General features: G+C 38.3%; 1 protein-coding gene across 1 annotated transcript in view; it reads left to right on the top strand.

The window, feature by feature from the left end:
* SCFD2 (sec1 family domain containing 2) overlaps positions 1 to 24,433 on the top strand; it is a 329,771-nt gene that overhangs the window by 98,727 nt on the left and 206,611 nt on the right. The window contains exon 5 of the mRNA XM_059671312.1: positions 11,488 to 11,737. Coding sequence (XP_059527295.1) covers positions 11,488 to 11,737 — 250 coding nt within the window. The remainder of the gene's footprint in view (positions 1 to 11,487; positions 11,738 to 24,433) is intronic.

The raw sequence follows: 24,433 nt of genomic DNA on the forward strand, positions 1-24,433 counted from the left end.
CAAAGGTAAGTGTAGCAGAATTAGATTCTCTGATAACTCCTGTAAGCTCCTTCTATCTTCCTGCTCTTGCTTTGGATCCATGCTAATGTGTAATAAGAACTCAAAGTAGATAGCTCTGTTCTTCCCAGGACACAGGAAATGTGGCCTGGTATAATGGCATTTTAAAAAGTTTTTATTGAAGTAAAATATAACATAGAAAAATACAGTTCAATGAATTTTTACTAACTGAAGACATCTGTGTAATCAGCACCCAGATCAAGAAACAGAATATTACCAGCAACCCTGGGAGCCTCTCCCAATTACTCCTTTCTTCCAGGGACAGGGACTTCTAAAAACAGATTAGTTTTCCCTGTTGTTTTTTTATTTTTATTTTATGTCAATGGAATCATACAATACATTCCTTTTTTATGGATTTTTCATTCAACATTATATTTGTGAGATTCATCCATATTGTTGTTTCATGAATTTATAAATCATTCTCATTGCTATATAGTATTCCATTGTGTGACTGACAATACCACAATTTTTCTCTAATGGCATTTCTAGTGGGAGAAAGAGTTTGTAGAATCTGTTTTCATTTCAACTGAGGACTTTGCCATTTCTCAGTGCCAGGGAATCATTTCCTCCACAGATAGAGAATGCCAGTTCATTCCAAGTGTCCCTTAGGGAACACTTTGGGAAACATGTTTATACTTTGAGAATAGCCTCTCTGTGTTCCTTTACATCTTATCCTATTGAGTCTTCTTAATGCATTCTTCCAACTTTCTTGTCTATGCCATTACTCATGAAATGCATATGTCATATAAAGGCTTCATCTTGAAGGCAGTGGAAACCATGAAATAACTTTTAGGAGATCAAATATTTGGTTTAGAATGAGATGAATCATGGCTAGAGATAATGGTAGTTGCAACTTAGGTGGTAAAGGAAGGGATAGCGAGGAGGACATGGTTATATAAAATTATGAGGACTTGGTGGCTTACTCAATGTGGCAGGGAAAGGGGGAGCTGAAGTAGAGCCCAAGTTTCTGTCTTGGTCAGTGTCGGTACCTCACAACAGTATAAGGTATGCAGACTGAGAAGCAGATTTGGGGGTAAAAAAACCTGGATTTCCATTTTAGGTGCACTGAGTTAAGTTGCAGATGAGTTGTGTGGGTGGAGAAGTCCAGTGGCAGCTGGCTGTATGGGGAGGAAGCAAGGAGAGAAATTTGGCTAGAGATACAGATTTATGAGTTATGTTGGTATTCAGATTAAGGTGCGATATCAAAGAAATCCACAAATACAGTGACTCAGACAGGATAGTTTATTTTCCATACAAATTGCAGTCTATAAGTTGTTGGGTGGTTCAGTCCAGATGCCACTCCAAACGTGGTCCACGGGCCAGCAGCATTGGGATCACATGAGAACTTGTTGGAAGTGCAGAATCTTCAGGCCCATCCCAGACCTAAAGAATCAGTATTTGCATTTAACAAGAGCCCCAAGTAATTCACATGCACATTAAATTTTGAGAAACTCTGATTTAAGTAACCTATATTGCTTTGTTTTCCTCTCAAAGAAAACATTTTAGCCATAAAAAGGGGGAAAGAGCCCTAGCCGGTTTGGCTCAGCGGATAGAGCATCGGCCTGTGGACCAAAGGGTCCTGGGTTCGATTCTGGTCAAAAGCATGTACCTCAGTTTTAGGCTCCTCCCTGGCCAGGGCCCTGGTTGGGGCATGTGCAGGAGGCAATCAATCGATGTGTTTCTCTCACATTGATATTTCTCTTTGTCTTTCCCTCTCAGGTGAGGATTAAAATTTTTTTTTAAAAGAGGGAAAATAGAATAAAAAATAAGTGAGAATGTCATTGGTTTATATTTGTGCAAATCTCTTTAATGTCTCATTGAATAGAAAACAACTAGATTCTCGTATTTGCCTCCTCATTTAATATGTTGCCATATGTTGTTTCGTTGAACTACATGAAGAAAATACAGCCTCATGCAGATGCGTTATTGGGAAAGGGAGGCATATTTTGATAGCCTTTTCAGGTGTTTTCAGGTAAAAGTAGTCATTTCTTAAAGGTAAGTTGTAATGTGGGATTGGAAACCATATCAATGAGCTTTTTGTACTATTTAGTATTAAAATTCACTCATTTATCTTTTATTTTGGATGGATCTTTTACCTATGATTGATTTTCTTACATCATATTTTGGTCATGTGGAAAATATTGGCTCAATGAGTTATGCAAATCTTCCAAATGTTGATACATTTCATTATGCAATTCAAAAAAATCACATTTTTAATGTCACCATTAATCTCATGAGAAAGTCTTTAAGTATAGAGAATCTGGCAAGTACAAGTTTCCAAGTTTGAATTTTTGCTTAAAAGGCAGAATTTTATCATTGGCAATAAATATATCAGTTGTTTTTCTTGAAGGAACAAGGTCACTTTGTTCATTTTTGAGAAAATGTTTGGCAAATGCCCAAGTCTTAATAATCATAATTTCTCTATCTGAAATTCTTTCAATTAACAATGCTATTGCATGAGAGAAACCATTAGTTCAGTTCACAACTCAAATAATGACATAAGCGCTTTTCCTCCAGATAACCATTGCACTTGGTGTATAGCAGGAGTGCTTCATGCATAGTTCCTATTTTATTACACAGAATATTAAAGAGACCGTTACGGGTTGACATTTTGTAAGATTAATTTTTACTGCTTAATCAAGAGCATTCTTAAGTGAAATTGGCTTTTTAAAAAAATCCAACTGTGAGTACATAGCTTAGTGATAAAGACTACAATGCCTGTTAGCACCGTTGGCAGCCACTCTCCTTGATCTGTGTTAAGGTACCAGCAATCTTACCCCCATTATTTTTGCACTATTAGTGTAAATGTCAACACAATGAAAAGGGCAAAGAATGTCTAGTAGTATTGTAAAAACAGTTTTGTATATGTGCTGCCGAAGCGAGCACTGTAAAAACAGTTTTGACCTTGTGAACGTCTTGAAAAGGTCTCTGGGATTTCGAGTCTATGGACCACACTGTAGAAAATCACTCTCCTACATGATTATGCTCGGCCTGATCAAGATTGCATGATTTTGAACTAACTAGTTCTAGGTGAAACTGATAGGTAGCAAATTTTAATTTGGTGTGTCTCCATGCCTTCCCTTTCTGTGACATCCCTGACGGCACTCACTAGCCCCCTAGTGGTACAGATGGAAAAGGAAGGTACCACCCAGGCACCTTCATGCTTGCTCTTCTTGTTTGTTTGGTTATTTGACAATTATTTATGGAACCCTACCATGTACCAGTTTCTCTGGGCTGTGGGCCCTGATGTGGAGCTTCGCATGCCCTTCCTTACACAAACTACTTGTATTAGTTTCCTATTGCTGATACAGCAAACCACCACAAACCTAGTGGCATCAAACAACATACATTTACTGTCTTACAGTTGTGTAGGTCAGACGTTTGACACCGGCCTTGCTGGACTCAAATCAAGGTGTTGGCTGCACTGCATTTCTTCCTGGAGGCTCTAGGGGAGCATCTGTTTCCTTGTCTTTTCCAACTTCTAGAGGCCCCAGCATTCCTTGGCTGGTGGCCCGCTTCCTCCACCTCCAAAGCCAGCAGTATTGCTTCTTTCTGACCCTTCATCATTGCATCTCCCTCTAACCCCGGTAAAGGCCCTCTCCTTGAAGGATTCATATGATTAGATGGGGGTCACCCAATAATGCAGACTAGTCTCCCCGTCTCAGGATCTGTAACTTAAACAGCTGCAAAATCCCATTTGCCATATAAGGTAACATATTTACAATTCTGGGAACTAGAGTTGGGGCTTCTTTGGGGGGCCATTTTTCTGCCTAGCACACAATTTTAGTAAGTGTGCATTAAAAAGTTGTTAAAGTAATGAAGGAAGGATCCTATCTCATTGCTCATTGCTCAGAGCTTTGCTCCTTCCTCATATTGGAGGTTGATTATTTGACTCAATTGCGGTGCCACCTCTTCCAGGATTTTGGTGTTCCTTTGCTGTGTTTCTAAAGTGAACAAATAGCTCTACTAAAGCATTTGTTATTGCATCCTCACTGCTGTTTACTCCTACTCCCACTCTCCTGTAAGCTCTTGAATCATGTATCTTCCTTTGTTCTTTGTATGCCCAGAGTATATCACAGTACCTGGCACATCGTATGTACACAATGAAGAATGCTTAAGTACATCAATGAGTTATCCTTACACATACCAAGTTGCAGTTTTGTGTTTTGCCTGGGGCATGTAAAGAAGCAGAATGGCTTGTTATGGGAATTTAAGGCCTAGTGGCAAGTCTTAATGCAAGGATGGCAAGTGATGCTGTGGTGGTAATAGGGCCTTAGGCACTCCTTCAGGCCCTCTCTGGCAGCATGCCTAGGACTGAGCAGGAGCTTGGAGGAATTGCAGCACCTTAGGGTGGCTTAGATTTTCACTGAGTCTGCAGGTCTGCAGCATGGAGGAGCAGGTCTGAAGCCAGCCAGCCTGCTTTGCAGCCACACAGAATGTGGCCTTTTGCTCCTTGTGCCTGCAGACGTAGCAGCACAGAGATGGACTCTGACTTTGCAGAGGTGTTTTAATTCAGCCCAAAAGTTGGATTTTCTAAAGACAATATGCATTTGACAGAGGGCCTTTTGTATGGAGTTACTGGGGACTCATTCAAAAATAACAGGAGCCCCAGTCTACAGAATAGTTTTGTCACTCTCAGCACAGCTCCAGTCTTCCACCTCCTACCAGTTGGCCCATTTATAGCAAATGAATAAGAAATTTAATCCCTGGTATTTCATAAAGAAGTCTTTTTATTTTTTGCTGTGGTTGTGGTTTGCTCTGAGTGTGCTTTTTTAATGGCAATGTTTAATAATGTTTATATTGCCTTTCACCTTTGACTAACTTTGCAGCTAAGTTCCAAGATGTGGTTTCACATCCAGTGTTTGCAGGCTGCTGCTCCCTCCTTTGAGACTGCTAACTCCGATTCCTAGAAGGTATTTAATTCATCTCCATCACTTCTGCTGGGGAAGGAAGCAGTCCAGGTGATAGTAATTGGAGTAATAGTTAATTTTTATGCAAGGCTCAGTGATTTACTTCTATTATTCAATCTTTAAAACAACCTTATAAAGCAGAAGCTATTATTGCCTATTCTCAGATATAGGGGAAAGTGTTTCCCCCAAAATTAGTCCTCAGAAAATAGGGTGTCCCCTTATGTTTGAGTCCTGACAAAGTCTGTCCTATGGTGGGGATTACTCTATTTTAACCTTAAAGTAGTTTAAGTAATTGTCCCAGAATTATGAAAATAGGTGCCTGTGGTTTGGGATTGATTAATATTCAAGTATTTGTGGTATTATATCCATTTTATAGAAGAGGAAACTGAGACTTGGCGAAGTTAAATAACTTGCCCCAGATCACACAGCTAGTAACTGGTACAGCCAGGATTCAAACCAGGCATGTAATCTTACTTCCATATCCTCATTATTAATCCTCCTCAGAGTCTTTCTTTCACTTTTAAAAATGTTTCAATCTAGGGGATCACTGATTTTTTTTTCCTTTTTGGTATTTCATTCTAAGAGCAGAGAAAACCAGAAAATGAGTATCTATCCAATCTGGAGCCATGCTTTTATGGATAGCACTAGGAAGCTGTAGTTCACCTTCCAAGCCACGGTGGCATGGGATTCCCTCGGTTACACCCTTGCCAGGTGATCACCCTGCCTCCCTTTGCCATTAGTGGAAAGTTTATTACGTCCCTCGTCAGTCTCTTACCTTGGTGCTACTTGTAGGAGTTCTTCCTCATATGGAGCTGAAATTGTCTAACAGAAAGGAGATCAACATTTACCTGTGTTTGTCTCATCTGATCTCCCCTGACTTTCCCTCCCCTTCCTCTCTCCTTCCCAATAAATGTTTTATTTCAGAATAGTTTTAGATGTATAGAAAAGTTGCCAAGATAATACAGAGATTTTTCTATATACCCCCTCAGTGTATTGTTAACATATTACATTACTGTGGTACATTTGTCAAAACTAAGAAACCAACATTGGTCCATTGTGATGAAGTATAAACTCCAGACTTTATTCTGATTTCACTAGTTTTCCTCTAATGTCCTTTCTCTGTTCCACGATCCCAAATTACATTTAGTCATTCTGTTTCCTTAGTCTCATCTGGTGTATGATAGTTTTTCAGCCTTGTTTTTCATGACCTTGATAGTTCTGAAGAGTATTAGCCAGGCATTTTGTAGAATTTTTCTCAGGATTTATCTGATGCTTTGTCATGCGGTTTTGGGTTTGGGAGAATACAAAAATGAATGTCATTCTCATCACATCATGGTAGGGATGCAATATCAATATGACTTATCACTGGAAATATTAACCTTGATCTTCTGGCTAAGGTCAAGTTACTCATCCCTCCCCTTTTTATACATGATTTTTTGAGAAGCAAGTCATGTGCAGCCCACACTCATGAAGTGGGGATATTGCACTCTACCTACAGGTGGGTGGTATTCGCATTAGCTATTGGGACTTTTCTGTAAGGAAGATTTTTCTCTTCTCCTACATTTATTAATTAATGCACTCATTTATATCAGTATGGCGTAATGCACATTTATTCTATACTTTGGATTATAATCTATTACAACTTAATTTTCTTGCTCAAATTGTTTCAGCTTTGGCCACTGGGAGGTCTTCCAGTTATCTCCTGTGTCCTTTTGACTTGCCACCATTCTTTTGTGTGGTTTTTTTTTTTTTTTCAGGACTTCCTTTACTTTTAGGCACTGCAAGATCTCCCAGGTTCCTCTTGTATTTTCCCTGACTTATCCCTAGAATTAGCCATTTCTCCAAGGATCCCTGTTTCCTTTTATTTGAGAACTAGAGGCCTGGTGCATGGATTCGTGCACCAGTGGGGTCCCTCTGCCTGACCTGCGGGGACTGGGCCGAAACCGGCTCTCTGACATCCTCCAAGGGGTCCCGGATTGCGAGAGGTCACAGGCCAGGCAGAGGGACCCCACTGGTGCACAATTGAGGCTGGGGAGGGACCACGGGAGGGCTCCAGGGCGTGTCCGGCCCATCTAGCCCAGTCCCAATTAGCTGGACCCCAGCAGCAAGCTAATCTACTGGTTGGAGCATCTGCCTCCGGTGGTCAGTGCAAGTCATAGCCACTGGTCGACCAGTCGAACGAATGGTTGGACACTTAGCATATCAGGCTTTTAGTATATAGGATATTAGAAACTTAGATCTGACCACTGGGTGTGCTCATTGCTACTGGGGTGTCACTGCTTCTAGAACCTGCTAGTGGACAGAGTTAGGAAATGCGTTATGTATAGCAGTCTATGTTGCACACATGTCTGCAGTATTTCTGTATCTACATTTGCTTCCATAGTAAAGCTTTTTTTTTTTTTTTTTTTTTGAGCACTTCTATTTTGCTGTGTTACCTAAGTGAGAACATGATTTGCTGTCTTCTATGGGGGAAGAAAGTGAAAATGGAGAACTTGACAAAAATAATTTAAGAGCTCAGCCATCTTCTAAGTATATAATGCCCATTTAGAAATAAAGAGATTGTAAGAGGCTAAGGAACTAGATAGAGGAACAGTCAGGATTGGATTCAGGCTGATTGAGATGGAGCCTCCTTACTTCCGACGCATCGCATGCCTCTTTCTGACTGATCAGTACTTTTGGCTTTGTATTCAACTCCATAATTAACTTCTTGGAATGCAGTGAGCAGATGAGAATGAAATTTTAGGAATTGGTGTGCTCAGGTATTACCAAGCCAACGGAAGTCTGCTGGAGTGACACTACTAAGGGATTTTGCTCTCTAGCAAAACATATCTTAGATTTACAACTTGGGAGTGATGCTTTGATGGACAGATGTTGGTGAGTGAGTCTTTTCAAATGATTATGATGATTGTCCTACTGTTTTTCCTTTTAGAACTATCTCTTAAAAAATCCTTTTGTTCTGGGAGAGATTCATAAGCCTTCTGTAGCAAAGATACTTGATGTATACACTTGCTTTGAACCGGTTTGGCTCAGTGGATAGAGCATCGGCCTGCAGACTCAAGGGTCCCAGGTTCAATTGTGGTCAAGGGCATGTACCTTGGTTGCGGGCACATCCCCAGTGGGGACTGTGCAGGAGGCAGCTGATCAATTTTTCTCTCTCATCGATGTTTCTAACTCTCTCTCCCTCTCCCTTCCTCTCTGTAAAAAATCAATAAAATATATTTTAAAAAATAGAAATGGGATATAAAACAATGAAGGAATCTGCTTATGTCATCCAAGGAGTTGGAGATAGAGTAAGAAGTAAGAAAAAAAACACACAAAAGAAAGGAAGGAAGAAAATACCGCAAACCCCACAGCCCTTCTTTTAACAGGCCAACAACACAGCTCCTTTCTTTTAAATTGCGTTTGGCAACTTGTAAAGCAAAGAAAGAATACTTAAAGGTTCCTCTCAAGAGAATCCTGAAGCTATAGAACAATTCTAGGATGCCTTCAAAACTTTCAATGTTTCCTTTGAGAAGTGGGTGTGTTTATACTTGATGAATCCTGTCTTGTCACCATGTAACAGTAAATCTCTGTTCTGTTCTTCACAGTTGTACTTTATTCATTCCAAAGACTTACCATTTTATTTTGTATGATACATTGTGAACATTCAAGATTTTCAGTGGAAATAAATGGCAACAGCTGTTTTTTGTGTACCAAATAATATAATTGTGAATCATAACCTTGACATGATACTAGTATATCCAAAATTTTCCAGGCGTAGAAGTGACTTCACAAGAAAAGCTTGTTTTGGGTTGTCATCCCAATACAGAGTCATATTCTGCTTCTTGCTGCCAACTTCATTCAGAAGGAGAGAGAGTTTCCTAGATCTTTCTTTATTCCAATACTCCCATATTCACATGGATTTTCCTCTTTAAAATAGTGCATGTTCACTAGAAAAATCCAAAGGCAACAAAATCTCAGACATATGCCGAAGCAATTTCTTCACCAATACAGCTCCTAGGGCATTGGAAACTAAAGAGAAAATAAACAAATGGGACTACATCAAAATAAAAAGCTTCTGCACAGCAAAAGAAACCATCAACAAAACAACAAGAAAACCCACTGTGTGGGAAAACATACTTGCCAATGTCATATCTGATAAGGGCCTAATCTCCAAAATTTATAGGGAACTCATACAACTTAACAAAAGGAAGGTAAACAATCCAATCAAAAAATGGGCAAAGGACCTAAATAGACACCTTTCAAAAGAGGACATTCAGAAAGCCAAGAGACATATGAAAACATGCTCAAAGTCACTAATCATCCGAGAGATGCAAATCAAAACAACAATGAGGTACCATCTCACACCTGTCAGACTGGCTATCATCAACAAATCAACAAACGACAAGTGCTGGAGAGGATGTGGAGAAAAAGGAACACTTGTGCACTGCTGGTGGGAATGCAGACTGGTGCAGCCACTATGGAAGACAGTATGGAGTTTCCTCAAAAAACTGAAAATGGAACTCCCATTTGACCCTGTGATCCCACTTCTAGGAATATATTCCAGGAAACCAGAAACACCAATCAGAAAGGATATATGCACCCCTATGTTCATAGCAGCACAATTCACCATAGCTAAGATCTGGAAACAGCCTAAGTGCCCATCTGTAGATGAATGGATTAGAAAACTGTGGTACATCTACACGATGGAATACTATGCTGCTATAAAAAAGAAGGAACTCTTACCATTTGCAACAGCATGGATGGAACTGGAGAGCATTATGCTAAGTGAAATAAGCCAGTCAATGAAGGAAAAATACCACATGATGTCACTCATTTGTGGATAATAAAGACCATTATAAACTTATGAACAAAAATAGATACAGAGGCAGAGCTGCCTCGAACAGACTGTCAAACTACAGCAGGAAGGCCGGGGAGGGTGGGAGGGCAGGAGGGGGGTGGGTAAGAGATCAACCGAAGGACTTGTATGCATGCATATAAGCATAACCAATGGACATAAGACACTGGGGGGTAGGGGAGGCCAGGGGACTGTCAAGGGCGGGGAAAAAAAAAAGGGAGACATATGTAATACTCTTTGCAATACTTTAAGCAATAAAAAAAAATGAAAAAAAATAAAATAGTGCATGTTCACCTATATAAACCGACACCCTGGAGTCCCATCTTCCTTTCCTGCTTTATTATTCTCTATTTTACCATCATCTAATATATTTTATATTTTACTTCTTTAGCTTTTTAATTGTCTATTTTCCCCAACTAGACTGTCAGCTCTATGAGAGCAGGGGATTTGTTTTGTTCACTGCTGTATCTGCAGACCTAGAATAGTACCTGAGGTAGAGTAGATGCTTAATGAATACTTCTGAATGAATAATGTGAAAGTTGAAAGTTGTGATCATTTGTCCCCTGGTTTTAATTTAAGTACAAATAGTTAAGTTTTATTTTATAGAGTTATTTTATATTATAGATGAAATTAAATCACACTATTTAAAATGGGATTTATCTATTCACCCAAAATCTCAGAATCTGTACTACAAATGTGCATAGTGCTTTGGAAGTTACGCAGTTTACTGCAGTAATGCAATACTATTTTCACATGCGAGGAATTTTGAAATTCTCTTCTAACTACCACTCAAGAAACTGGTGGAAGAGCTAAAAGCAAGAATGTTTTCAAGGTATTAGGTGAATTACCTTCATACTAATCCAAAAATATCTTGAACCCCAAGTAACATTACCCAGTTTAATCTCTTATTGTATTCACCAGAATTAGGAGAAAATGGATTCTCATTATTATATTAAAAAAACAACAACACCTATTCAGACTGATATTTACCAATATAGAGGATATTAAAAAGAATATGCTGCAAAAGCTGAGGTCATTCTTCTGAAGGAATGTCAGCACTCATTTGGATATATAGATACTGGCATGTTTTTATTTTTAATCATTTACTTTACAAATATGTTAATTTTACTTTAAATTTCTAGTGTCTGAAGTACTTATATTTTTAATTTTGAAACTAGTAGACTCTGTTTAAGCAATATGTAGGATAATATAAAAGGGTCTACAACTTGACTACCTGATTTATAAAATAGATCTTTCGCCCTAGCCAGTTTTGCTCAGTGGATAGAGCATTGGCCTTCAGACTGAAACGTTCCAGGTTCTATTCCGGTCAAGGGCACATACCACCTCGGTTGCAGGCTCGATCCCTGTGGGTGGGAGGCAACCAACTGATGTTGCTCTCTCACACTTGTTTCTCTCTCTGTGTCTCTTCCCCTCCCTTCCACTCTCTCTAAAAATCAATGGAAAAATAACCTTGGGTGAGGATTAACAAAAAAATAAACTAGACCTTTCAAAACAACAACTCTAACGTCAGACTTTGCAGTATTCTCTCCAGGACGAGACAAACAAATAAGAAGCAATCTAGACTGTGAACATCTAAGAGTTTTTTGCACCCTATGTGATGTAGTGCATAAGTTACATCTTTGTACAAACGACGTATTTTCACATTACCACCTTTTATTTCAGAGCATCGGGGAGTCGACGATGCCTGTTGTGTTAAATCAGCTGCTGCCCATGATTAAGCCTTCGAATCAAAGGACCAACGATGACTACAGCCCCGAAGAGCTTTTGGTCCTCTTCATATACATTTATTCTGTCACTGGAGAGTTCACAGAGGACAAAGACCTGGCTGAAACAGAAGAAAAAGTGAAGAAAGCACTGGCTCAAGTCTTATGTGAGGAGTCTGAGTTGTCGCCTTTGCTGCAAAAAATCACAGGTGAGTGCTTAACAAAGATATAAGACATAAACGTCAGTGATACAGAAAACAGGTTTAAAAATAAAAGCCATTTCAGCCCTGGCTGGTGTGGCTCAGTTGGTTGGAGCGTCGTCCCGTATACCAAGAGATGGCAGGTTCAATTCCAGGTCAGGGCATATACCCAGGTTGCAGGGGAGGCAACCGATCACTGTTTCTCTCTCACATTGATGTTTTTCTCTCTCTCTTTCTCCCTTCCTCTCTCTAAAATCAATAATAAAATAAAAATAATAACAGCCATTTCAGGAAGAGGATGTAGCCATGTTCTTTGGAATGGTTTGGAATTTCATAAGGTCTGATGGATGCTAGCTAGCAATATATTTTTTTCCAGTTGTGGGAGTGAAATGGCTTTTCGTGGCTTGTCGGAATTCATATTCCTTAGAGCCAGAGCCTTGTTAAATTAGCAAAATACTCATAGGGCATAACATCTTAAAAGAGAATATAAAATGTGGTGCATCCTACTCAAAGGGTTTTTGTTGACGTATTCTCTTTGGTATTGTCATTTCAAACTTAAAAAAAAAGTTTTCCTAAGATATTACACAATGTTATAGGATTAAAAAGTTGCCATATTCCAGAGTAATTTCCTATTTTGATTTCTCATATTTCATTTTGAATCTGAATTAATTAATTAATACCCAAACATCCTAGTAAAGTAGACTGTTAATTGGGGAGAACTGTAAAATTAAATATCATAAAATCTAACTTTTCACTTCTGGTAAGAACTGTGATATCACTCAGAGAGATATTCATTTGTTTTATTCTATATCAAATTCAATATTTTTTATTTTCTGTAAATATAATTTACAGAAATTAGTATGGACTGAGCCTGGTTCTGTTTGAAAGTCAGAGGTTATTAAAACTTACCCATAAAACTTAAATGCTTTAAAAACATACCGAGTTTCCATTACTAATGAGTGTGTGTGTAGGTGTGTGTAGACCTCTCCGTTCAGGCAGCTGGTGTAACTTCCAGCTTTTCCTCCTGTCCCCTGTTGCGCCTCCCTGGGGTGCATCCAGATTGCTCCCGCGCATGTGTGTTCTCCTTCGTGCCCACCGCTGACCTTTCCTCTGTGTGGTTATGGAAAATGAAACCTTGATGAGATGGAATCCGAATCAAGTTTCCACAGAAATGAGCTTAATGTAGAACCTGTTTGCCAACTTAAACTCTACTTAAGGAAAACGTGTGGAATTTGTTCCCATTTCATTTAGGTACAGCACTAGACATGATTACTTGTGTTTGGCTGTAGACAAGTCTTGAAGCTTTAATATGGTTTATACAGTGCTAAGAACAGTGATTTGATTAAAAGTAAAATTGAATGCTACGAGAATTTAATTGGAGGTTATTCTTGAAATGTGTAATTTCAGAAACAGACAACAAAAATGGTGTGTTTTAGCTGGGGCTGTTTGGATAGCTTTTCTGTAGCATTAGTAGTTCCTTTATTATTTTGGGAATTGAAGTCATGCTGTACAAGTATTCATTTAATATTTGCTCGAGGTGTTTATTGACCTAGCATTTCATTCTTTATTAGTTTCTATATTTATGATTGCTCAGGATATTGCCTTTTCTTGCTTTTAACTGTGATTTCACATTTTAACAAAAACACTTCTGTACATTCATGTTTGCATTAGGAAAATTTGTATGTGTAGTAGTTGAAGAATTAAAAATTTGTGGAATTTTAGTATGTTTAAAATTTCTAGAGATACCATATTTTGTAATACTGAGTATACATTTCTCCCTGGATTAACTTTGCATGTACAGCTTAAACTGGATGAATAAGATATGGTACTTAAATGTGACTCAAATGAACTTACCAGTGGAACACACATGCACTAATCAACCTCTGTGCACCCAAAAGGACTTGACTTCTGAAGATAGACTTTGACTTTGCCAGTTAGACATCCCCTCGTTAAATAGGTTGTAAAGTGGTGTCCTGAGAAGTAGGGTTCATGTTTGCAGCTAGCTGCTGAGGAGAATGTGTAATCTGCATCCTATGTTAACAGGTAATAGGGTGGTGTTGAGGCTGTCGTAACAGTCTTGTGGAATAGGATGGGACACCCCACTTTGTACTGGAAGAATCGAATTGCTTTTAAATGTGCTTATTGTGGAACGAGGTTAGCCTGGCTTTTTACCATGAACTTGCCCACAGAGTTGTGCTTATGTTATTCCAACTTAGTTTAGGCTTATTTGTTACTGGGTGGCAGAATTCATTTTATGCCTTGTGCACATTTTGTGGTTGATGATGAGTTGGTTAAAAAGTATTATTGAAAATAAGCAATGAGTCAATATAAGAATTCTGCTTTTTATAAAATGCTGTAATTTTACTGCTCTTAACTGTTGATAGGATCAAGAGAGCAACACTGTTTCTGTGCTTAAAAACCTAAGCATGTTATCATCACCCAATTGCCGAGTGATAGAGCCAGGATTTGAATCCTGGTGTTCGGGATCTAGAACCCATGTCTTAAAACACAAAATTCTAAACCTGCTGCGACCTCACTTCCATAACCCCTGCATTTATTATATTCTCTAACTTAGACTTGCTTACACTTATTATGTTAAGCCATGCATGTTCAACCATTCCTCCATGTTCTTGTTTTCTGAACAGTGAATTAACATTTGGTTAATATTTTAGATATTGTTTGTGCACTTGAATCTGTCTATAATAGCTACTTATAGACGTTTCTGTATACCTTCCTATTTTTATGCATGTATCCTCTTTTGTTTCTGCATTGCTATAAAGAAATTAAATGATCATTTCTAGTCATTGAAATCTATTGGTTGTCTAGCTTTACTAAAACAGGATCAAGCAAACTTATTTTTTTATTTCAGTAATATCTCTTGACAACACTTTGTATGTAAAATTCATATTTCCTTTTATATGTTAAATATGTAATTTAATTTTGACAATTTATTTTCTTTTTCCCTATTCTTCCCTTTATGGAAAGGACAATGAGAAATTGTAACTGGCAAATCAAAACAAAACTTCAGCATGGTCAATGGCAACCTACTACTTTCTTTTTAATAGATACTTTTTGGGAGAGTGGTAGGCAAAAACTCTCTTTTTCTACTCACACAAAATAACAAGGGCTGGCTCTCTGGGTGTCAGTGATGGGAGCTGAAGAAAGAAAATTGGTGTGGCCTAAATAGGTCCTTTAATGTTGTCCTTTCTCAGCCTTGCTAACTTCAAAGAGGGTATCATATCAGTTTCCATATACATTAGTGTTTGCATGGCAGTCACAAGAGAAAACAAAGGAAAACCATTTGAACTCTCTGCAGAGAATGAACTCAAAATGCGAATTTTAAAGATCTGTACAGACTTGAAGTGGCGTCCTACAGGAAAGCATAGGGCTCAGAGGCAGAAATTCTTGTGTTAGGATCCTCTGCCATTTCCTAGCAGTGTGTATTATAGGACAAATCATCCATCTTTGATAATAAACACGAGTGCCCTATTGACCACTCATGATTTTGTCAAGAATAAAACAGTGTTATGTGTGTGAGCTAATTTTTGATCCATGTAGTATTGTTAATAGCTCATTCCCCCCCCCCCTTGATATTATTATTTTGATAGCATCTAGTTGTCATATAGGGTAGTGCATTGTGATGCACACAGGCAGTGGGAATGTTTGCATAGTATACTGAGGTAAATAGGCAGGACTCTTGTGGACAGAGGCAGCTAGCCCTGGGGGTTCTGGCCATTCCAGGCTTTACCCAGTTGACCTGTGAACTGAAGTGAAACAACAGCTTGGCACAACTGGAACCTATTAGGGGCAAATCAGTGTGCTGAGATTGGTTGGTCAGAAGGCTCTGGAATCAGAAGCAAAGATAAACAAAACTTGCATATGGATTTTAATATCCCAAACTATTTTGGAAAAATTTCTTTTTGGTAAACAATTTTTATATTATTCATTGACTTATTTCCCCAAATTTTTATACTATCTTTAAAGAAAAGGTCAATAGGGGTTTTATGTATTTAGTGACCTTTAGAGTAAAGCTAGGGAATTAATGATTTAAGGTATCTAAAAATTATGTGGTTCAAGACAGAGCCATAATAATGCCATAGAAACTGTAACTTATATTTGTTAGACTCTTCTTTTACTTCCTGTTTTTAACTTGAGGTTATCAGTTACTGTATTATTGCATTAGGATTGCACCTGGATATATGGAATGGAAAATTTACCAAATTAGCTTAACAAAGAGGGATTTATTTTTCTCAACAGGGAGTTCAAAGACAGGCAGCAGGACTCTTTCTGGATTCTTTCTCCCTCTCTCCTTTCCCTCCCTTCCTTCCTCCTTGAAGGCATGGTTTTGTCATCATGGTCCTAAGGTGGGCACTTTTTCTTGACATATTGTATCCATGCTTCAGTCAAGAGGTGAGAAAGGATGAAAGTAAAAGGCATATAGTAGCTTTGCCAGTGTTGCTCAATGGTTGAGCATCAACCCATGGACCAGGAGATCACAGTTCGATTCCCCAATGGGGCACATGCCTGGGTTGCGGCCTTGATCTCCAGTAGGGGAAAATTGATGATTTTCTCTCATCATTGATGTTTCTATCTTTCTCTCCCTCTCCCTTACTCTCTCTGAAATCAATTTTTAAAAAAAGGCATATAGTAGTGCACTCTCCTTTTTTTATATTAGGAAAACAATACTCTTTCTGTAAGTCCTACCCAAAAGACTTGCATCATTGGCTAGAACTGGGTTTCATGATCACTTCTGGCTATAGGAGAATCTGATGGGTGTTTTTAACTGGGCATCTGTTTGTCATGAACAAAATCAGGGTTCTGTTGGAAGAAAAAGGGTGAGAATGGACATTAGGTAAGAAAATTGTATTTGCTGCAATTATCATTATAGGCTCCCCTGACAGAGGAAATTCTAAGGCAAAATAATATCCTGTGGAGTGATGCCCAATATTGTTATAATATTGAAATGTCCTTTAAAAGCATTTACTGAAATGATATGCTATTGGGTGCTAGTATCACCAGACATATCACAGATAGTTTCAACTATCAATGCTTATTGAACCATGTGTGTATACCTAATGTTATTCCAAGCATAAAACCTTTGGGGGCAGTGGTAGTAGAGTGGAAAGGCTCTGAGCACAGGATTTGGAGTCAGGTGGACCTGAGGTCTGGTTCTGAGCCTGGATCTCAATAATTGTGCGATCATGAGTAGGTCATTTAATGTTATCAATTTTCAGTTTCCTCATAAATAAAATGGAGATAGTAATAATACCAAACTCATGGGGTAAAATAATCCAAGTACTTGGTACAGACCCTGGTGCCTAATGTGTCATCCGTATATGTTATCTGTCATCATTATTTTTATCATTATTGTTATTTTATTGTTGTCATCACCAATATTTTCATCAGGCAATATCTCTTTTCAAATAGCTTTTGATCATTTTAGAGATAACACAGAAAATAGTGCAAAACAACATAATATTATACAAAATATAACTAAGCATCCAAATGTACAAATTTTAATGCTATGATGACTTAGTATTAAATGACATCTATGAACAGTGAATTTCAGCTTACTGAATCGGGTCTGTCAAATAGAATCCTATATAGACAAGGATTGGGGAAATATCAGGTAATAATAGCATTATAACATCTGACAATCCTAGATAATACTGTAGTGTTCAAAGAATTTTCATATACAGTATCTGTTTTGCTAGGAAAAGAATATATAATTTTGAGCCCATAAACTCAAGTCTACAAAATGTACCCCAAATCTGAGCTCAACTGAGTTATATCTATAATGCTGAGTTCTCTTTGAGATAATTTATTCACAGATATACTACTAGTATTTTAAACATGGTTTGGGGGAGAATATAAAATTGTATCTACATTTGGAAATAGTGAAGTTGCATTTTTTACTGTGTTCACATTTTTCCATGGCAGTTCCCTCTCTAATAAACCTTTCGTTTTTAGGTAAAACCTAGGTACATTCTTGGGAGGTCCTGTAGTTGCCTGGGTTTATGATATGTGTAAGGACTCATACGCATATGTTATTATGATTTATGGGTGGAAAGGTTCTCGATAATTATCTAGGCTATTCACTTTGCACATGCGAAATCAAGGCTGTCTTGCCTCAAATCACCACCCAAGCGCCTGTTCAATACAAGCATGGAACTGGACTGTGTCTCCTGGTTCCCAGTAGAATTCTTTTTACCGGACCAGTGAGTCCCAAGCTTGGGCTCATGGACCCCTGGGAAAAATAAGACTTAGAGCAAAAGGTTCACTGCTCCACGTGTGCTTTATACATCATCCATAAACTAAGTATTATTCGTCACATATGAATATGCAAATATTAGTGGTGCTATTGTGATTTACGATATATAAATTCATTTAAAGATATTGCTGAGGTTATAGAATTTTTCCTTTGTATGTTTCAATTGACAGATACCAAAAGATAATTACATGGTATCCCCATACTTTATAAATGTTTGAAACCATGGGTTGCAAGAGGAGTTTCAAATTCAAATGCATACAAGTAATATAAGTAAAATGGGTTAGGTTTTAGAAAAACAACTGTGAAAATACAATAATAATTAGCCAAGGATATTCAGTCTTAAAGAAGAAGGCAATAGGGAATGGTGGGGACTGTGTCAAACTGGGGATTCTTTAATTGTTGCCAGGGGAGCATAAATCTGATGTGGTCACTCTATCAATAAATCAGACCGTGGCCAGTGTTGCTCAGTTGGTTGGCGTCACACCATGCACCAAAGGTTGCTGGTTTGATTCCCAGCCAGGGCACCAATAGTCAGCAGATGGATCAGAGGGGGGAAAAAAGAAAAGAAAAGAAAAGAAAAAAGAGAAGAAAAGAAAAGAAAGAGAGAAATCAGGAATCTGAATTTTTTAAATTTAAAATTAACCAATTTTAAGAAATTGGCTCATTTTCTAAAACACTGTATGAGTCAAAAGATGTTACTAAAGGCCAGAATTCAGCCTATGGGTCTCCAGGTTGTAATTTTTATATGAGATACTGCCTCAGGTATCGATTACAAAGGAAAGCCTTTGAATATCTACTCTAGGACTTATTAGAAATCTGAAAGATCTCCAGGCAGATGAAATGATACTCTACAGTTTTATCAGAAACCATAGGAAGGGACCTAGTGACCTCCTTTTTTGACTTCTTTTAACTAAAGGAAAAAAAAATCACTTTTTTTAAAATGTTAATCTGGCATAAATTTACCGGTGAGGCAGCATAGGTTTTCTTTCCAAATAGATTCTGTAAAGATACCATCTAAGTGGAAGTAGATTTCTCACAGAACTCTGTTTATTGGACAGAAAATTCTAGGAGGCAGTTTGAGTTTAATAAAAGGAAGAAAATAAAGCCAGCCAAAAAGTCCGACTCATCCCCATGAGGAGCTTCCCACCACAAGGAGCAGACACTGGGATGTAGGCGTTGGCAGGAATTGTACTCAAATGTGAAGAGTTGAATTTTGAGGAAGGGATGGCACATAAGTTCTCAAATTCTGTGGATGGTATTTTTCTAGCTAGATCTGTAGCTGTGCTTCCTTAGCTATGTAATGCCCAAAACTTTGGCTTAAAATAATGGCCGGATTCTTGTTACTCTCACTGGAATAATCAGAACTTCACACTGATTTAGATAAAAATCTATAAATTACCATGATTTTTAACATCATATTCTGTTTTTAAAGTATTGATTTTGAGCCATTTTGTTTCCTAAGCTTTTGCTTCTCTATTCCTTCTCACTTGTCCATGGCCCTGTGCCCTGTCCACATTAACCACATATAACAACGAGGAAAGGCAGGTCCCATTTGGAAATTACCATTCTTAAGGACACTGGGAAGGAACGTGTAGTCCAGTGAGCTCTCAGCTGGAGTTCACTTGCATTCCCAAATAGATGTCTAACAGACGAGAGTCTCTTTATCAACTTCAGATGAGGAAGGAGTTGAGCATTTGTTTTCAATAGGTTGTGTAAGGCAGCTCATGATATTTTAAGTTCTGCTTTACAATGGAAAACATGTATGCACCCTTATCCATATAAAACAAAGCCAAATTCTACAGCCAAGGGTAAAAACCTATTGCAATAATTTGTTTATGACAGCTTTCTTCTTTTGAAAAGTTCACGTAATCATAGACCATATAAAATTATTATTGCTCTTCGTGGCTGCCACTTTATTATAAAACCTTGCATCTCCATTAGCACAAGACATAGACACTTTGTTTATTACGTTAGTAGAGGTATGTCTTTCAAACAAAGCTTTTTTCATAGTTGGCCAAGTACTTTTCCTAGCCTTGTAGAAAGTTAGTGTTCTTAGTAAAATATGAAGTACTTCCAAACAGAGAATTGTAAAAGATGAGGAGCTAATACGAATTTCTCCTTGTATGCTTCCTTTTACTCTATAACCTCTGCATTCTTTCCTCACCTCACAGCTTTCCCTCAGTAATTCATCACATTCAGAATATGCACTTTTGCAGATTTTTGCTCCTAAGGGCACTATTCCGATTGAAAAACGGTTTTCAAGATTTCACAAATCTTTCCCTCGAGAAGTTGTTCTTTAGATCGTGAGCATTCCTATTGGCTTGGCAATGACAAGGCTGGTGGTGTGGTAAGTGGAAGAGTGATCCTAAAAGTGCATCACCAGTCTTCATGTTACCCACACTTGAACGAAAGCTTTAGCTCATTAGAGTAAGTGACAGTGTACAAAATCATGACTGTAGAATCCACACACTCCGCTGAAGGAAGACTTCAGGATGTAGGGAAAATTCATTTCAGAAGGGAGTCTGCCTCATCTCTTGGTTCTAATTTATGGGCTTTCAGTTATTGTGGCATTCAGAACTAGACTTTTTATTAGGAATACACCTTCACTTCACATTTCAGATTTCTTGTTTCAGGGCTCCCAAAGCAAAACAAAACAAAAACCATACTGTTGTTTTCCATTATGGTTTGCAACACTGTTTGGTATAAATAGGGTCTATTTTTCCCCTCTAGATTTCTAAGATTTCTGCTGGAAACTCTGATGAAGAACATATGTCTGCCCTAAATCACTCCCGTGAGAAATGTTGGAACTGTTACATTTAGTTTTACTGTCCAGCATATTAAAATAGTTCACCACAGCACATATTACAAAAAGCTATATCAAGTGAAGTTTAAAATATTTAGTTCATATTTAAAATATATCACAAACTGTGAAGACAGATATTTAGAGCTGCCTATTACGGTGGCAAACTAGTTAAGTAATTTTGCTAACATATTAAGGGATCACTACAAATTACTTTCTCAAGTACTTAATTTTTCCATGGCACATCATTATAACGTCGTTCTTAACTAAGACACTGGAATGGATCTTTTTGCACTGATATTTTTATGTGCAAAATGCATAAGACATACTGTCTATATCACTTAATTTTGTGTCTACACATGATGACAATAATCATAATTGTATGGGTGACAGAGATTAATTATTGCTGATTCTTAACTGCATATTAGATGTTACATAAATGCCTCAGTCAAGAAAAAGAAGAAATGGATTGCATAGCAGGGGTTCTCAAACTTTTTAAACAGGGGGCCAGTTCACTGTCCCTCAGACCGTTGGAGGGCCGGACTATAGTTTAAAAAAAAACTATGAACAAATTGCTATGCACACTGCACATATCTTATTTTGAAGTAAAAAAACAAAACAGGAGCCGAAACCGGTTTGGCTCAGTGGATAGAGCGTCGGCCTGCAGACTGAAAGGTCCTAGGTTCGATTCCGGTCAAGGGCATGTACCTGGATTGCGGGCACATCCCCAGTAGGAGATGTGCAGGAGGCGGCTGATCGATGTTTCTCTCTCATCGATGTTTCTAACTCTCTATCTCTCTCCCTTCCTCTCTGTAAAAAATCAATAAAATATATTTAAAAACAAACAAACAACAAAAAAAACGGAACAAATACAATACTTGTATTTGCATGTGGCCCGCGGGCTGTAGTTTGAGGACCCCTGGAATACAGGCTAGTTTTCTTAACCACACAGCGATAGGCCAGATAGGAGAGATGGGGTATGGTTGAAACGTGGGGAGGGGGCCTTATGGGAGGGGGCCTTATATCTACTAAATATGCCCCTAGATCTGTCACCCAAATGTAAGTCACTTAGCTTGCTTCAATCTCAGGATCTTCCTCATAAAATAGGAGTCGCTTTAGGTGAATCTAAGGTCCCTTTTTTCTCTTCCATTCTATGGTTCTAGTTTGATATGCTTGTTATTTTAACCCGAGTCAGTATACTTCCTTCCCTATTTTTAAATCAGCTCTTCTTCAATACCCCTCTGCCTGTTTCAGGATGCCTCTATCCTCCCAGGAGGTAAACAATGGAGTCATTGACTCAACTTCACCCCCTGTAGCCCATCTCTATTTCCTTGGAGATTCTGTTTACATCTCTCCAAAGATGCTTCTTTATCCTCAGGCACACACTGGCCCATGGACTTCTCTCAGCATCCCTGACTCCACACATACCCACTCATTCATCCTGCCTACTGATGGATGTCAGCCTAACATTCTTAAATTTAATTTTACATGTTATTACCTATACTTTAAGGTTTTTCCTCCACTATTACAGTCATATCTTCTCATTGTAGAAAATTTGGAAATGTAAAGAACAGTGTAGAGGCCATATATAAATTTCATTTTATTGAGTACCTATGAAAAACACATATTTGCTGCTTATGGTCTTCTTCTTTTTTTCTACCAAATTATTTATTTTTTTCTTTTTTTATATTTCTTTATTGATTTCAGAGAGGAAGAGAGAAGGAGAGAGAGATAGAAGCATCAGTGATGAGAGAGAATCATTGATCGGCTGCCTCCTGCACACCCACCACTGGGGATCAAGCCATAACCAAGGCATGTGCCCCTGGCCGGAATCGAACCTGGGACCCTTCAGTCCGCAGGCTGACGCTCTATCCACTGAGCCAAGCCTGCTTGGTCTATTTTATTCTTAGTAATTTAAAATCAGAGCACTTGGGTTATGAAGGTGATTAATACTTAGTCAAATATTCTGCTGATGTTTTCCATGTTGGTATTTGCCTTTCACATTTGCTCATATGGGAAGTCCAGAGACATCACTGTATTTAGGAGAGTTGGGGCAGGGGCTCCAACAATATGATCAGGACTCTGGGTCCCAGATTTTCTGCCTTCTGAGTATGACCTCATTCTTTCCTATCACAACTGCCTCTGTGTGACCTCTCATCTTTCCTGCCATTCCTGGTTTATGTCATTCCAGATTAGCAACCCAGGGGAAAAAATAATCTTTTTTCTTCTAGGGGTTGTAGATCAATCCTAGGAAATGAAGCTGACTTTCAGTCACTGTTGCCAGGAGAAATGAGGTCCCTTTGACCAAGAAGAGTTGTGAGTGTTCATCACCCAAGGCCAAGTCTCCTTTCATCATCATATATTTGATCCCCTTTATGCAAATATACAGATGATGTATTATAACACTAGGAACATATATAAATTTATTAACCAATGTCACCCCAATAAATTCAATAAAATTTAAAATAAATAAACTAATTTAAAAAAATACATATTTCATTGATTTTTTTACAGAGAGGAAGGGGAGGGATAGAGAGTTAGAAACATCGATGAGAGAGAAACATCGACCAGCTGCCTCCTGCACACTCCCTACTGGGGATGTGCCCGCAACCAAGGTACATGCCCTTGACTGGAATCAAACCTGGGACCCTTAAGTTCGCAGGCCGACGCTCTATCCACTGAACCAAACTGGTCAGGGCTAATTAATTTTTTTAAAGGATGAATCATGAGCCTCCTCACTGTTGTGTGGCAGCAGACAGGAAGGGGTGGGGCAGGGATCTGAAGCAATGTGCAGTGGGTTGTGACTGACAGCCCATCATTGCCACTTAGAATAGGGGTAGGAGTGATTCCACAATGGAAGGGATACTAGCATACAAAAGCGAGATATGTCCACCATGAGAACATTCACTAATCAACCAGTTTTATATCTTCACATTAAAAAAAATGTATCTTTCCTTTCTTGAGTTTAATATTATATCTGTAAATGGATGAAGGTGTCATTGACACCTGAGTAACTGCTTCAAGAGCAGGTATGTGTAGTCCTAAAATAACTGTCTGGAATTTTCGCGAATGTTAGAAAACAGCTTCGGAGCAACTGTCCACTAAAGTAATTCTTAGAACTAAAGCTGCTCTCACCATGTGGATGTCCCTCAGCACTCAAGTCGCAGTAACTGCCTGTCGTGCAGAGTTGCGTAATTATACACAATCCTTTGACTATAAGCTTTAGAAAGGCAGGGACTGTCGTTTGGATGGATTTTAAAGCTCCCTTCGTGTTTATATGTTCCTTAAAATATTTTTAGTCAGATTTCCCCGATTATAGAAATCTTACTTGCTTATTGTAGAATACTTGAAAGACCTTTTGCTCCTTAACAAACACAGAAAAAAAAATAAAATTTACCCACGAGCCTACCACCCAGGGAAAACCACTGTTAGTATTTTGATGTATATTTGATGATCTACTGATAAGTAGAAACTCAGATCCCATATATGCTTCCCAAGTGAAGGTTTCAGGCAGGATTTTGTGTTAAATGTGTCCACAGTTTCTCTAGTAACGTCATAGTGCTGGAATAAAGAGGCACAGGTTTATTGTCATCATCAAGGTTTTAAAGCTAATATTGGAAAGGAAGTTGCCGAG

This window comes from Myotis daubentonii, chromosome 1, assembly GCF_963259705.1.
Source record: "Myotis daubentonii chromosome 1, mMyoDau2.1, whole genome shotgun sequence".
Classification (NCBI taxonomy): Eukaryota; Metazoa; Chordata; class Mammalia; order Chiroptera; family Vespertilionidae; genus Myotis; species Myotis daubentonii.